The sequence below is a fragment of the Gambusia affinis genome, linkage group LG17, assembly GCF_019740435.1.
Source record: "Gambusia affinis linkage group LG17, SWU_Gaff_1.0, whole genome shotgun sequence".
Classification (NCBI taxonomy): domain Eukaryota; kingdom Metazoa; phylum Chordata; class Actinopteri; order Cyprinodontiformes; family Poeciliidae; genus Gambusia; species Gambusia affinis.
This window is the reverse complement of record NC_057884.1, coordinates 10,668,531-10,683,217: the sequence shown is the minus strand read 5'-3', so window position 1 is coordinate 10,683,217 and position 14,687 is coordinate 10,668,531. Positions and strand designations below refer to the sequence as shown.

General features: G+C 39.1%; 2 protein-coding genes across 3 annotated transcripts; one reads left to right on the top strand and one right to left on the bottom strand.

Moving 5' to 3' along the window:
• Positions 1 to 633: 633 nt before the first annotated feature.
• On the top strand, positions 634 to 6,478 carry rad23b (RAD23 homolog B, nucleotide excision repair protein). 2 transcript variants are annotated; one of them, XM_044096529.1, is made up of 10 exons: positions 634 to 835; positions 1,480 to 1,561; positions 2,674 to 2,753; positions 3,013 to 3,212; positions 3,289 to 3,341; positions 3,678 to 3,805; positions 5,175 to 5,313; positions 5,419 to 5,546; positions 6,026 to 6,205; positions 6,351 to 6,478. In XM_044096529.1, the coding sequence occupies exons 1-10, from the start codon at positions 770 to 772 to the stop codon at positions 6,462 to 6,464; spliced, it is 1,170 nt and encodes a 389-aa protein (XP_043952464.1). In that variant the 5' UTR covers positions 634 to 769; the 3' UTR covers positions 6,465 to 6,478. The 2 variants fall into 2 exon arrangements, with proteins under 2 accessions (XP_043952464.1, XP_043952463.1); XM_044096528.1 differs by having other exon boundaries at positions 3,286 to 3,341.
• Positions 6,479 to 7,896: 1,418 nt separating this feature from the next.
• klf4 (Kruppel-like factor 4) lies at positions 7,897 to 12,132 on the bottom strand. Its single transcript, XM_044096527.1, has 6 exons — positions 11,802 to 12,132; positions 11,577 to 11,685; positions 10,196 to 11,060; positions 9,814 to 9,984; positions 9,165 to 9,412; positions 7,897 to 9,120 (listed from the first exon to the last, which is right to left on the bottom strand). The coding sequence occupies exons 1-5, from the start codon at positions 11,804 to 11,806 to the stop codon at positions 9,237 to 9,239; spliced, it is 1,326 nt and encodes a 441-aa protein (XP_043952462.1). The 5' UTR covers positions 11,807 to 12,132; the 3' UTR covers positions 7,897 to 9,120; positions 9,165 to 9,236.
• Positions 12,133 to 14,687: the final 2,555 nt, after the last annotated feature.

Sequence of the window (14,687 nt, the reverse complement as noted above, 5' to 3'; positions counted from 1 at the left end):
AGCAGGCCTCCTAAAGTGATCACTGTTCAACAACATTGAAAAAAACCCCAGCATAACATAAAAGCTTTGAATATTGAGTAATAACAGGTGATTTAACAAGTGTTAAAGGATTGTGATTGTAGGAACCTTCTCATCAGTTTCTACTGCAACACAAACATAGACACAAGCCTTTTTTCCATGTTGCCCACTAGTCAGCAAACTGAAATAATACTACTTTGTACATACTTGTGATGCCCGCCCTTACTCTTTAAGTACAAATGTTCATGGTTACTCTGTATTAAAATAAATTAATTGTGGTAAGCATTTTTTTTGTTTTAAACAAAGTGTAAGTAAAGGGGGAAAACTGGAATATTTTCACTCAAGCTTAGTGCTGAATGATTGAGGTTGATCCATAGACTAAGTCAAATTAAATAAGTTTTATTTATACAATCACTGACATAAACAACATAATCAAATATCTAATCAGCTGAAAAAGAGAGTGAATAAAAATGGCTGTTTGACTAACATATTAAGATAAAAAATTTCACTCAATACAGTACATTAATATTACAATTTCTGAATCAAATTGAATACAAACACAACATAGGATGCTGTTCACCATCTAACCACTAGGTGGACCATAAGCACGATGTATGACACACGAAGAAGAGAACCGAAAAGTCATGGCGGCTGACAGGTTGTGATGAGCCAACGAAAAAAAACAGTGGAGTCTTTCAAGTTGGATTTAATAGATTTAAGCCAGTCCAGTGGGTAAAGCTCGACTGACAAGATGCTGGTAACTCTGAAGACATTACAACAACAAACATTTAAAATTGACATCGATGAGGAGGAGACGGTGAGAGATAAAAATATAAGTGAAGGGGGTGGAGTGGGAGTGGGGTATGTCCTGGAACCGTGAACAGTTTTGGAATGTCTCATAACAGGCACATCCATAAGTAGGTTTGCGGAAATTCATGAAATGTTATTAATGTATTTGTCCTCAATGCGTCCTACTTACGCTTTGTATAATTATGTTATAATTTCTGAACAAGTCAAAGTAACTGACTTGTACATATTGAAAAAGTGACTTGGTTTATCAGTAATTAGCCGCAGCCCGCGTGATGCTCCAGATGATGTTTGAAATGATTTACTTACTAACTTTTAATTTCGGTTAGCTTATGTAATGTTCTTTTTTATGTTCGGGGACTGCGTAATATTTTAATTTAACCAAAAGGAGACTATAACTATGTTTACCTTTAATTTGTCAGTTAAACTTGATTTAACTCGGGTCGTTGTGGCAATTTCAGAAGGAAACCGTTATTTTTATAGGTGATATGTCACAGAGAGTTTCGGTTTTTTGAACCAGTTTTATGAGAGCAGGTCAATATCACTTCCTTTATTATTCACAGCAACTAAACAGGATGTCTTAAGGGTTGTAAACACTTGTGCAACATAACATGTGAACACCATTGTTAACGTTTTTTCATGTTTTGTCTCTAGGTGAAAACATTAAAAGAGAGGATTGAAAAGGAGAAGGGGAAGGACATCTTTTCGGTTGCAGCACAGAAATTGATCTATGCTGGTATGATATGTGCAAATCAATGAAATAAGATGCTGTCTTCATACATTACATTCCATGTTTTCGGAGTTTTTGGTAGGGATGTGTGAAAGTCTGGAAAAGTATGGGATTTTATTTTTCCCAGGTTGATTAAGTATGGGGGGAAAAGAAGACGGGTGGGAGAAGATCCGCAAACTTTACAATTCAAACAGCCATTTTTGCCCTCAGTAGCCTAAATAAGTAATTTAGAGTTGCAATATTACACAAATTTTTGAAAAAGGGCAACTTATATGTGATAAATATTCTTTATAAGAAGCTTGTTGTGATTTTTAAAGAACTAAACTTTTTTAAAAGGACTTTTTCTGTATCTTGGTTTTTAAAAAAATCAAACATGGAAAGGATCTCCAACGTTTTGAGATGCTAGTAGACTTTGGATATAAATCTTCTTGACTCTGCCAGACAACTGAAAGGACAATGATTTAAAACGTGTGGCAAAATTAACACAGAGATTTCTGTCTTTGTAAATCAGTACAAAGACAGAAATCACACAGAAAAGCTGCAGCTGGAAGAGAATAGAGTGACCCAGAAGTCATAAGCTGATTGCATCAAGTGTTAAGAGCAGAGGAAGCAACAATTGTGTCACTGAAAAAAATTGTTTCTTCATACAGATTTTTTTTCCCCACTAAATGAAGCTACCCATAATCCATGTACAACTTTATTTTCACCTATAGATTTGATGGACTATCGTCAGCTTCATTTAGTGAAAAGAAAGAACTGTAACCACATGGTCAGTGCAGAATTAAAGAAGTCACTGAGTGGTTAATAGTTTTATCAACTTTAAGAGGCCTTTATGTAAACAAGTGGTGCATATTTTGCTACATTTGCTTTGCTTTTCATAGTAATGCTAAGTAATATGTTAAGATTTATCTATTTATGTTAAAAATTTTTGCATACTCATATTTTTCTAATGTATTGGGACTGTAGCATTTTAGACTTCATTGTAAAACTTGAATTTAAAACGTTTGCTTTCCTAGAAATGATCTATGCACTGTTGAGTCATTTCTTCAGCAGAGGTTTAATTCATATAAAATGTGCACTATTTTGTAGTGGTGTGAATTTTTTTTGTTTTTCGACAGGTAAAATCTTAAGCGATGACACGCCTCTCAAGGAGTACAACATTGATGAGAAGAACTTTGTGGTGCTCATGGTGACAAAGGTTCATAATTTAAAGTTACTCCAACTTGCTCTGTTTTTCTTGTTGAATTAGCATTGTATCACATAACGCTGGTATTTCATCATAGGATTAAAACTGTCCAATGACTTTAGTCAGAAAAAAATATTTTACTATTTGTTATCAATTTGGAGCAGCATAATTATGTAAAATACAACAGAGTTGATAGTTCGATCATAATGACAGCTTTTATTTGACAAAGATATTTTCTGACCTATGATTTAATTATTTTTTTTTCTTCCAGCCCAAAATAGCCTCGGCCACCACACAGACTTCATCAACCTCTTCAGCTCCCGTCACCACGGCTCCTGCAGCTCCTCCTGCAGCATTGTCTAGTTTAGAGAATCCAGCAGAGCCGACTCCCTCCGACAACAAGTCAGAGGACAAACCAGAGGTGACGCCACCAAGCTCTGACCCATTGTCCACCAGCTTTGGCAGTAGCGGGTAAGGATCAGACTTTCACTCAATAACATTATGTTTTGGAGATATTATTTAAGTATTTTCTTTTCTCTTCTAGAAGCTCTGAGATTTCACCAAACTTGAACTTGATAAATGAAGCTGTTTCAACTCTTGGTAAGGCTGCCTTTATATGTTTAGATGTTTGTTTGTTAGCTGTTGCGATGTCCTCATGCTCTACACATGTATTGCCTCAAAGTGAATCCTGTGAACCTGCATGCCTGGAAACTGCTGAGTATCAATGCTGTCTGATTTCCTTTAAACAAGAATACTTTTTTTTTTACTCAAATTGTTTATATTGAGTTATGTTTATGCTTTGTAGAAATAAGTATCTCTCTTGCTGTGTCTTAGCTTTTTAAATTGTGTTTTAAAGAATAGAGATGAAAAGATTTGACTGCACTGTGACAATAAATCTCAGTTGCTTTATTGGCGACTGTCTACTCATTCCTTCAGTGACAGGTTCGTCGTATGATGCCATGGTATATGAAATGATGCTCCTGGGCTTCGGGAGAGAAGAAGTGGTGGCAGCTCTGAGAGCGAGTTTCAACAACCCTGACAGGGCTGTGGAATACCTGCTGTCGGTATGAGGAGCTCTGTGGTTGAAATGAATGCGCTTTTAATCATATTACCAGATTGATACATCTCTTAACTGATTAGAGATTATACATTTGTGTGACATTTGCAATTTTGGAGCTTACTTTGCTTTCTCGCTGTCCTGCAGTTTTTAGATGTTCCACGGGTACAAAACACTGGAATGAAATGGCTTAATCACCTCCTCCTTGTGTAGATCAGTTCTTGCTAATTATTCTGTTCAGGTGTGGTGCAGCAGAGGCACGTCTAAACGTTGCAGGACAGCAGACCTTGAGGACTAGAGTTTGACACCCCTGGACTAGCTCATTAGAATGTCAAAGGTTTAAATAATACCTGAACTAAGAGCCCAAAACCCAGAGGAGTTTAAAAAGGGACTTAAGAACCAAAGAACAGAGAGAAGGAGGAATTCCAAGCCAACTCTTCCATTTATGATAATGGATAAAGACTGTAATGCCACAGGCAGAGATTTAAAGAGGAGTGGGAAAAGCATTGAGGTAGATTAGCAGTGTTGGCAAAAACTGGATGGTGTTATCTAGGAAATGTTCCCATGTGATATCATCTCTGCTGCCATAATATTGAGCAGTTAGCATGTTATGCAGGGATATATAGCAACTGTGTTCAGTCAGAGACTTCTTCAGATTCTTTGCAAAACTGACTACTACCTGAGATCCTTCCTGCCCAAAGCATCACTATTCACAATCACTTTGAAGATACTTGGATGATATGAGTTAAATGTATTTTTTCGTTGGGATAAATGTCTTTTTTATCAATTTGAATTTAAAGTAAATGTCCAGCAATGACCCTAAATAATGTTACGTAATGTCATGATGTGCTGTGCTCCGTCTACCTTGAAAATGTATTCCCCTTCAGCATGCTGGATGTTCAAGTAATGACAGTTAGATCTATTTTGTGTATTTATCAGCTGATAATATTTTAGATAATATGCCAGTGAACCGTCAGTCAAAAATGGTCAGACGGTCAATTAGTTTTAAATATAAAACTAGAGGAGTAACTCAGTATGTCCTGACTTGGTGTTGGACTATATTTTACACCGTTCACCCAAATGTTTATCCATAATGCAAGCTGGGATGGCATCAAAGCCAACACACATTTTATATACTTGACAAAAGTGGTTTCACAGAATGCAATTTACGTCTTGTTGTACAAACCCACATGAAATCCATTCTCAAATGCATTAGCATCCATGGAAAAATAGGAAACAGTTTGACAGAGGTTTTAGTGTTCACTTGCAAAAACAAATCTTAAAACTCTTCCAGAGTACTTCTTAATCAAGATATGAGAGCGTCATCTTCCTTCTTGTTGCTCTACTAACCAGTGGAGGCCTCCCTCCTTCCACAGGGTGTGTCAACCAGAGATCAGGGTCCTGCACCAGGACCTGGTACCACGGCCACTTTATCAAGTGGAGCTCCAGCTGCTCCCTCCGAAAGTGTTAACACTCCTGCCAACACCGGATCTTCACCAAGCACTACAGCAGGAAGTAAATGGAACACCCTTATTCCAAAAACAAATGAGACATGTAGCTATGCTTTCCCTGCCAGTTTTCTTGTTTCTTGCTGCTTACAATTTTAATTTCCGCTTCCAGCCAGTCCCTTGGACTTCCTAAGAAATCAGCCTCAGTTCCAGGTGATGCGACAGGTGATTCAACAGAATCCTGTCCTGCTTCCAACATTGCTGCAGGAGATCGGCAGGGAGAACCCAGACCTTCTGCACGTGAGGAAGAGCCAGACCTCAACAATATTTCACTTCTAGATTAAAACACCTGTTTACTTTTATAGGGGAGTTTTAACAAAATGACAGTTTACTCATCTACCTGTCTACTATATCCATTGTTTAAAATATCAAGTAATTCTTCTAAAGACACATTGCCAGGCAAAGACAACCAAACGTCTTGGGCATTTTTACAGTTGGTAATACATTGCAGAGTGTTTTAATGGAATTTTTTACAATAAATTAACCTAAAGTAGTGTGTGTTTGTCAAATGGGAGCAAAATGTTAAATACTTTGAACTGAAATATAATTTTGCTTTTTATTTCACAACAAAGTGGATCAACAATTTGAATTCACCTTGTTTCATTTTATCACACTAATATATTCCACACAGCCACATTAAAGCTCTTTTTTAAATACTCTGTTCTGCGTTTCCCTTTGCAACAATGAACTATTTAGGAACTTTTCATTCTGAATTATAGGAGATCAGCGACCACCAAGAACAATTCATCCAGATGCTGAATGAGCCAATTCCAGACTCAGCTCCAACAGGTGGTGGAGGAGGACCGGGTGGAGCTGGAGGAGTGGGAGGCGGTACATCTGGTGGGGGTCAGATGAGCTACATCCAGGTCACACCACAGGAAAAAGAAGCTATTGAGAGGGTGAGGTGGAGCATGACAATGTCCGGAACCTGTTTTTTTATTATTATTTTTTTAGATTATCTAAAAACACTGGAGCTTAAATTGAAAAGGTTGATGGATATTACAGTTTTGTTTAACTAACTTTCACATTTTGCTTTCCATCCAGCTAAAAGCCTTGGGTTTTCCAGAAGGACTCGTCATCCAGGCCTACTTTGCTTGTGATAAGAATGAGAACTTGGCTGCCAACTTCCTTTTACAACAAAACTTTGACGACGATTAAAGGAGACAATTTTTTGTTGTTGTTGTTTTTGTTTTCACTCTTCCTGTTTTGTTAGTCATGTTCAGTATACCTGCAAATAAGGCTTTTAATTTCCAAAGTGTATTTTATTCCCCGGTTCCAAAGCAAAGTTTCACGATAACACTGGATAAGCTGTTGTTAACAGGTTACAACGGAGTAGTGATGAAAATCCAATACTTTTGCATCAGCGTTTGCCTGTGTGCCTTTTGTTTTATTGCTTAAGAACAATTGTTTGTTTGCAAATAATAGGGTAAATCTAAGAGGTTCTTACAGTATTCATTTGCTTCTTGGAAAAAAAATAAAAAAAATCGGAACCAATCAAACAACATGTGTGTCTCCTTCTGTTTGTCTTTATTTTTGCACCATAATATACGTTAAACTTTACAAATGCAACTCACTATATTTTTGTCTTCCCTTATATCAATTCCAATGAAGAGACAACCTAGAGAGCATTTCCTGTTGTAAAAATCAGGATGATTTAACTGAATAAACCTGCAGAGGGCAACACAGACCACGAAACGATTCACATTTAACTGCGCCAACATGAAGATACGCAACAAATGAATGTCGATGCTATATGTTAAGCGTCCCAACATGGGTAAAGCTCATTTTTAATTTTACTACATCTTGGTTTTTGATCCATTTTAAAGCTTGTGTACAATTATAGGTATCTTTAAATAATTCCATGTATGCCAACTTGGAAAAAACCTTGTCATTATGTTTCTAGCAGAATAAGGTAGGAAGGTAATGGTCAGGCTATGAATATACTGTAAACCAGCCAAAAGATATAAAAAATCATCTGGAATAGGAACAAAGTATGTTAAAGCGAAATTTTCTTACATGTGTAGATGCATAGATGGTTTGTTCATTTTCTGTTTTTATTTTTATATTTTTGGATAATCCTGAAATTGTCATATTAATATGCACTATATGGTTTTAAATCTTTTTTCCATTGAGAACTTTTTTTCTAAATTGTTGAGGTAATATTTATTTACAGATAGTCTTTGAGAGGTTGTTGGATAACCTTGTTTTCAACATTTTGCAATGTTATGTTACGAACTCGTATCAATTAAACTGCAGTTTTTTTTCAGCTCAGGTGCATATTTTGGGTTGTTCTTGGACTGGATTATATTAAAAATTTGTTTTAAGAGGCTTGCAGTTTGAATGACTTACATCCTAAAGTTTCCCAATTTTTGGAAGCACTGTTTTAAAAGAAAATTACTAAATAAAACTCTTTCATGGCATCTACTATGAAGAACCCGAAATAAAACAAACGTTGCTGAATTGTTATAAAACTAAGGAGGCAAACAGATTAAAATTTTTCTTCATTTACCCGCTAACAGGGGAACATTCAAACAGCAGTTTTATGCACACAGCAGTGTACAAACAAGAAATGAGAATACAAAGACTGTCATTCTAGCTTCACTGTGTTTTTATTCATATTGTCTCAGCAGAGAGCACCAATCACATCTGGTGTCATCCTTGAATGTACCGTTTCCTTTTCTTTCTTCTGACAGGTGGAAGGAAAAAAACGTGCAGAAACGCGAAAACGTTTTAAATGGCAACATTGTACTGGTTTAACTCTTCATATGGGACCATTATATTGTGTAGGATGCGACTCTGAGTCACCGCTGCCATTTCAAATATAAATGTGCTGCTCTGCTGCAGTTTCGCAAAATGTTTAGTAACCACATGCGTCTCATCATGAATTTGAATTAGCAAAGAGTATAAATGCCACCTTGAATTTCTTAGTTCAAATACATTTTTATTTCATTATACTGTAAAATACAAAACAATAACAAAACATTTTTATGTACAAATGTACAAAGTTAAACATTATATTACATATTTTGGCTATAAACAAAAACAAAATCTTTGTTCAGAGTTACTCGTTCAATACAAAAATATGAATGTTTCATATAAATTATTGCACTTTGCAGCTGCAGTGCATTGTAGATTGCCATCGCTGTTTAGAAAGTGTTCACCTGAAGTCATACTTTTTGGAAGAAAACACAAACAACTAAATGGCACTTTTATTTTCATTGCTTCACCCTTTTTTTTTTTATCTGTTTTCCATCATCTTTGGTACCTTTTTTTTCTAAAAGAAACCTTCTCTATTACTCAGCACCATTCTGTATAAATTAACATTGTACCTGATAATAAATGGCATTTCAGGTGAAATGGGATGATAAATATCGCTGTGTTTATTAATACAGTTTGTTTTAACAGTGTGTCTTAGGAGTAAAGTCTGCGGAGGTGTGTTGCTCGCTGCTAGAAGGCCTCTGGAGATGCTTTGTCTGTTGCTCCTGGTTTCCCTGAATTTTCCAGTTAAAATCCGCTGGCACCTGGTCCACCAAGTTTTGTCGGTTAAATAAGACAAATTCCAGTTTGGTCCCTTTTTTTTTTTTTTTTTTTTTTTTTTTTTTAATAAAGTTTTGCAACCCTGGCTGAGAGTCCTCGTCGAGTCACCTGCACAACGTGAGAGGGGCTCTTAAAGGAGTAATGCTTTTTTTTTTTCTCTGTGCCATGAACACCACAGCGTGTCTTGCTGGTCGACGTCAGCTTGAAGGCAAGTTTTGGTAAAAAAAAAAAAATAATGTTCGGGATTCTGCAGACAGATATATATATATATATATATATATATATATATATATATATATATATATATATATATATATATATATATATATATATATATATATATAAATATATATATACACTGTGGCCTTCAGCTTTTGTCGTCTTGTCTGCGTCTCATAGGTGTCTCTTCATGTGGAGAGCAAGGTGGTCCGACCTGGAGAAGGCCCGGTCGCATTTCTGACACTGGAAAGGCCGATGACCCGTGTGTTTCCTGTAGTGGCGAGTGAGCTCATCGGAACGTGCAAACTTCCAGCCGCAGCCCTCCCAGTCGCAGTGGTAAGGCTTCTCCCCTGTGATAAAAAAACACACACACACACACAGAGCAGTTAGCACCATTCGTAAGGTTGAAGTAGCCCAGGCTTCACCACCTCCAGCTAAAAAAGAGGTCCATCCTGTCCTGCAGCTCCTCCGTGAAAGGCCTAGCACTTGTATTTGAGCAGGGATCAGTGTCAACCTGTTTTGCTGCACCTGACAAGCAACTCCCCTAGTCCATCCCCCACCCTTCTATGAATGTGTTTGTTCAACAACAAGCAAGTGATGTGGCCTGTTTTTTTGTAAATCCACAATGAATGCCTTAAGCTGAATAGCTCTAGATAACAAAAAAAAAAAGCATGATTAACGAGCGAGGATTCAATGTGCATGTGCAAGTAAAAGGCAACAGGAGAAGGAAAAACTGTAAAGGGAGCTCTACCTGTGTGTGTGCGGTGGTGTGCTTTCAGGTGGGAGCTCTTTGTGTACGTTTTGCCACAGCCAACGTAATCGCACGTGTGCGTCGCCACCCTCTTCCTGGGCCAGGAGCGCCTACCGCGTTTGGGCTTCGGCTCCTCGGGCAAGCAGTCCCCGCTGGAGATCATGAGACCCTCTGTAGGGTGAAGGGATGGCCAACATAATCGCCATGAAACATTAATATCATACCATAGAAAAACAAAGATCTTAATAATAGAATTTGCTTGTACAGTCGACATTACCAAAACTATTGTTTCTTCTCTAAAATTGAATTTATTGAATGGATAAATTCTCTGCTGAACTGGTTGTACAAAGTAACTGATACTGCAAAGTGGTGTGCCAGTCACCTGGGTACTGCATGGATGAGCCCTGAGGGTAGGAGGTGTAGCCCTGAGAGGTACCATGGTGGTACCCCTGCGGAGGTAGCGGGATCTGCGAGAGAGGGTGGCCCAACTGGTGCTCCCGGCCAAGAGGGTTGTCTGGAGAAAGGGAAGAGGATGAAGATAATCTAGTGCTGGTCATGGTCCTCCCATTCCCTGGAAATGCATGAAGATCCAAGTTGCTGGGGCGCTGTTGCTGGCCTGCCCGGCCATGAGTGTTCACCCCTGCCAAGTGCAGGTCTATAGGCTGTGAAATGGTGCAGTTACTGGGGTTCTCCTGCTTTATCCGGCTGCACACGAAGGACGGCGAGACCCGTGACGGAGCAGAGTCCGATGCCGAGCCGACGCAGGCCTTGCCTACAGTCATGCTTTGGCTGTACTCTCCCATGTCCATTGTTGTCTTGACTACAAACTTGCCATGGAGGCTAGGGAGGTGGAGGTATGCTGGGTCCAAATCAGGCCTCATGAGTTCTGCCACAAAGCCTCCAGAGGGCGAAACGTCACTGATGTCTGGGATGGTGTAGAGCAGCTCACTGGCAGTGTCTTGAGGGGAAGGAAGTTGGTAAGATGAGGTGAAGGAACCTGGGGAAGATGACATGGCCTGGGCAGAGCTGCACCCCATGGCGTCCTCCTGCTGTTGCTGTTGCTGCTGCTGCTGCAAGATGGAATTGGACAAAATAAAATCATAGTCCAAGTCCAGATCTGGCTCAGTCTCCTTCTTGGACATGCTGGTGCTTGTTATGCTGGTGGCTGTAGGGTGGTCTGGGTTGCAGCAGCTGCTTCTCTCTGGCACACTTGGTCTCTTAAGATGGGACAACTCCTCCTTCCATTTCTAGAGATAAGTTACAGACACCAGATAAGAAGCTTGTTTGTGTAGAGTTACCTCTAATAACAAGAAACTCATACCCATTTATGTCAAGAGTCCAAAACAAGGGAAACCGTCTTGTGGACAAGTTCAGTTTAAGAAAGAATGTAATGAAGAGTGATATTTATGAAAGCTCAGCAACACAGCTCAGTCAGGTGGAGGAAAGATCTTTGGAATGTGCACTGGTTGAAATACTGGAATTGATTCAGAAAGCATAAAAATGGGGAAAAGCAATAGTAGGCTTGGATAAGCTCTCTGAGACTTCGTGCAATCATTTAATATTCTTTCTAGGAGTTCTGCTGGAAACCATGTGTGCTTTCCCACTTTGAATGCCTACGGTTCCCAAACTGGTGCACGCCCCAGCAGTGTCAAGCCCTGACTGCAGTAATAACATGGGAGCTACACTGAGAAATAAACACACTTTAAATAGAGGACTATGAGAGATTCCCTGATGCCCAAGTTCTAGCAGTAGGGTTTACTCACCAGATAAGCACCTCCTATGGATCTGCTCTTGTCAGTTGGTCCGCTGGCAAACGTGGAAATAGATGGGAGAAGCGTGCCACAAGCCATCTCGACGTCATTTGGAGGCTGCCTGAAATTGCACAGAAAACACCGTAAATCCCCGGAACGATCCTGCAGGAGGAGGCGCAGCGCAGGCTCTTTTATATTCCACCAGCAAGACAGGCGATGTTGTGAAAAATGTTTCACCTCATCAGTTAGAATCGACTCTAATTCTTCTTGCCGCGGACTGCACTGGATCTGGTAGAAATAAAATCCCCTCGTCAGAAATGTTTCAAAGTTTCTTCTCCGCACCGCACGCCGCACTTTGGCTCCGGGACATGCCGCCGCTAGATTGGGCGCGCCGGTGGAAAAGAAAAGCAAAAAAAAAAGAAAAAGAAAGAAAAGAAAAGAAAAAAAATGGGGCTAGTTGTGACTGATTGGAGGCTGTTTTTAACGGGGAAGACTGAGAGGCGACGAGCAGGGGAATCCCTCCCGCCAGTTGCCTTGCAGGGAGACCGGCAGTCTGAGTGAGGAAACAGCGTGAGAGAGGCATCCTTAAATCTAAATCATGGGAAACGCCTTCTGTCGCCCCGGCAACGGGCGCAGGAAAACATTAGGGGGGGAGGGACCAAGAGTGAAGGGGTAGGCCGAGTCTAATGGCATAGAAAAAAAAAAGTGTGAGGCACAGCGAGGTTTGTTTGTATTCATAGCAACGGTACCAATCCTTGCTGCTTTTATTCTTGCAAAAAGCCATTTAGGAAGTGCAAATTTCCAATTGCAACACACAAACTGACAGGAGAACACAGGTAGGACGATTAATGCGGACACCTGCACATATCACCTGGAGAGCCGAGATAAATAATACATAGTAAATAATGGAGATATAATAGTTAACAATAATATTGTATATATATATATATATATATATATATATATATATATATATATATATATATATATATATATATATATATATATATATATATATATATATATATATATATATATATATATATATATATATATATATATTTACTTATGTATTAGTTAATGAGACACATACATAAATATATATGTGTGTACACATAGTGCAATGAATATTGCTTGATAATCTTGGTGTATGGTCCTAATTTGAGGAATAAAAGCATCCATTGTCTATATCTGCAAATAGATGCGGGGTTAATCCTGGACAGGTTGCAGTATAAAATGGCAAAGCACAGAGAGGTAGAGAGGACAAACAGCCATGCTTTCTGACACTCACTCCTGCAGCCAGTTTGGAAAGACCAATTACCATAACTTGCATGCTTTTTAACTGTGTAAGGAAGTTGTACCTGGGGAGGTACAATGAGACCGTGCAAACTACAACACATTGCCCACATTGAGCCTAACTGTGTCACTGTTCATCCTGAGGCATAAACAAATCCAGTTATTTGATAAAAAAAAAGGTTCCCTGTTTACTACTTAGGAAAATTATTATGTGTTATTTGGATTCATTGTAACTTTTACACAGAGTTCTGTGAGACTGCTAAAATTAACTCATGATGAATCTTTCTGTAGGATGCATCATGCTGTGGAAATGTTTTCCTCTGTTTGGAATTTGAAATCTGGTGAGAGATTTTGGGAAAACGGACGTGACTAAATACAGGAGAATCTTCAAAAATATGTTCAAAGCTGCAAAAACTTAAGTGTGGGTGTAGGTTCACCCTCCAGTACACAAGACCGTGTGTTGCCTTAGTCCGGGATAATGACAAAACAATGAACAAAATTGCAGCAGATGTTTAAAAAAGAATATGAAGAAATATTAATGATGATTATCTTAGAATAAGAACTTCTAGAATTTCTGGTTGCTTTGAATTTGATTAAAATCTAATTATTTATAGCAGTTTTACTCTATAAGTGTAACATTTTATTCCAAAGACTCACAAACAAAATCTGTGTTACTGAGGTTGTAAAGGGTTTTAAAAGTCTTCCTTGAAAAGCATAAAAGCTTTAAAATGCCAAGCTTTGTGGCATCTTGCTGGATTTGCAAATCATTTTGGCACAAACTCTGCTGTCCAGAATAGCTTGGCACACTGACTCGAGATCATTTGCGAGAGCAAACAAAGTACTCGCCATTGATCCTCCTGCATCAGGATCTCGTCTGTTAGGTATGTCAACAAACACGCTGGTGTTTCAACAGGACATGTTCTCCATAAACGACTTGTCCGTGTCTTCACACAGAGTCTGAAACTGCATACATGCACAAAGCTTCAGTTAGCAAACAAAAGGGAAAAAAGGCAGGACACAGAGGCACATGAGCTCTGTCAACAAAAGTGGGTATCCTGTTTGGGCTGCTTATGGGTACAATTTGACGCATTATCTGAGACCAAACATTGCATATGTAGATGAAACAAACATTTACATACACTGCATATTAAGACAAATCTTTTTCTCACAAAAGCAGGAACGTTAAACTCTTCCTGTTTTTGGCCAGAATGCTCACAATGTTTTATTACTTTCCTAAGCTTTAAACATTTGAGATTACTTTGCAATTTGAGAAAGCCCTGATAATGATGCCATGTCACAGTAGGTTAATTCACAACATTGTAGTTAAAGGGACGTGTACATGTGGATATATTTAAGCACAATTCAATCTGGAGAGACTCAGACGGAGAAAAGAAGACAATTAGAAGAGTTTATTGACATACAAAATTTAAAGTGTTTGGCGCTCGGACCCCGGCTGGGGATATCAATTGTCGCAGAGTTTGTGATAAGCTCGGATGTGCATTCCCGATGCTAATAGGAATGTCACCCCCCAGGGCCCGGCACTGGTGGTGGAGGTTAGGGAAGGGTGCGGGCCAGAGGACCGGGCGAGTGGAGGAGAAGGGGTGGTGGTGGGTTGAGCTCGGCTGGAGAGCGGAGGACGCCATGGATGGAGGTCCTTATCAGCTGGGGCTTGGTCTGTGATTGGGCGTGACGTGGCTTGGTCCAGTGTTGATAGGTCGTCGATGGTAGGGGGAACACTCCAATTAGAAGGTGCAGGTGGGGCTAGAAAGAGTCTTCCATTTTGAATTTGCACCTAGGCTTCATTACATTAAACAGATTGCTTTGTTG

Coding starts and splice junctions, on each gene's coding strand:
- rad23b (XM_044096528.1), top strand. CDS start 770: ATGCTGGTAACTCTGAAGACATTACAACAACAAACATTTAAAATTGAC. Junction 5,314..5,418: donor ACCAAGCACTACAGCAGGAA/GTAAATGGAACA, acceptor TTCCGCTTCCAG/CCAGTCCCTTGGACTTCCTA. Junction 6,206..6,350: donor AAAAAGAAGCTATTGAGAGG/GTGAGGTGGAGC, acceptor CTTTCCATCCAG/CTAAAAGCCTTGGGTTTTCC.
- klf4 (XM_044096527.1), bottom strand. Junction 11,061..11,576: donor CCATAGGAGGTGCTTATCTG/GTGAGTAAACCC, acceptor ACTTATCTCTAG/AAATGGAAGGAGGAGTTGTC. Junction 9,413..9,813: donor ACACCACCGCACACACACAG/GTAGAGCTCCCT, acceptor TTTTTATCACAG/GGGAGAAGCCTTACCACTGC.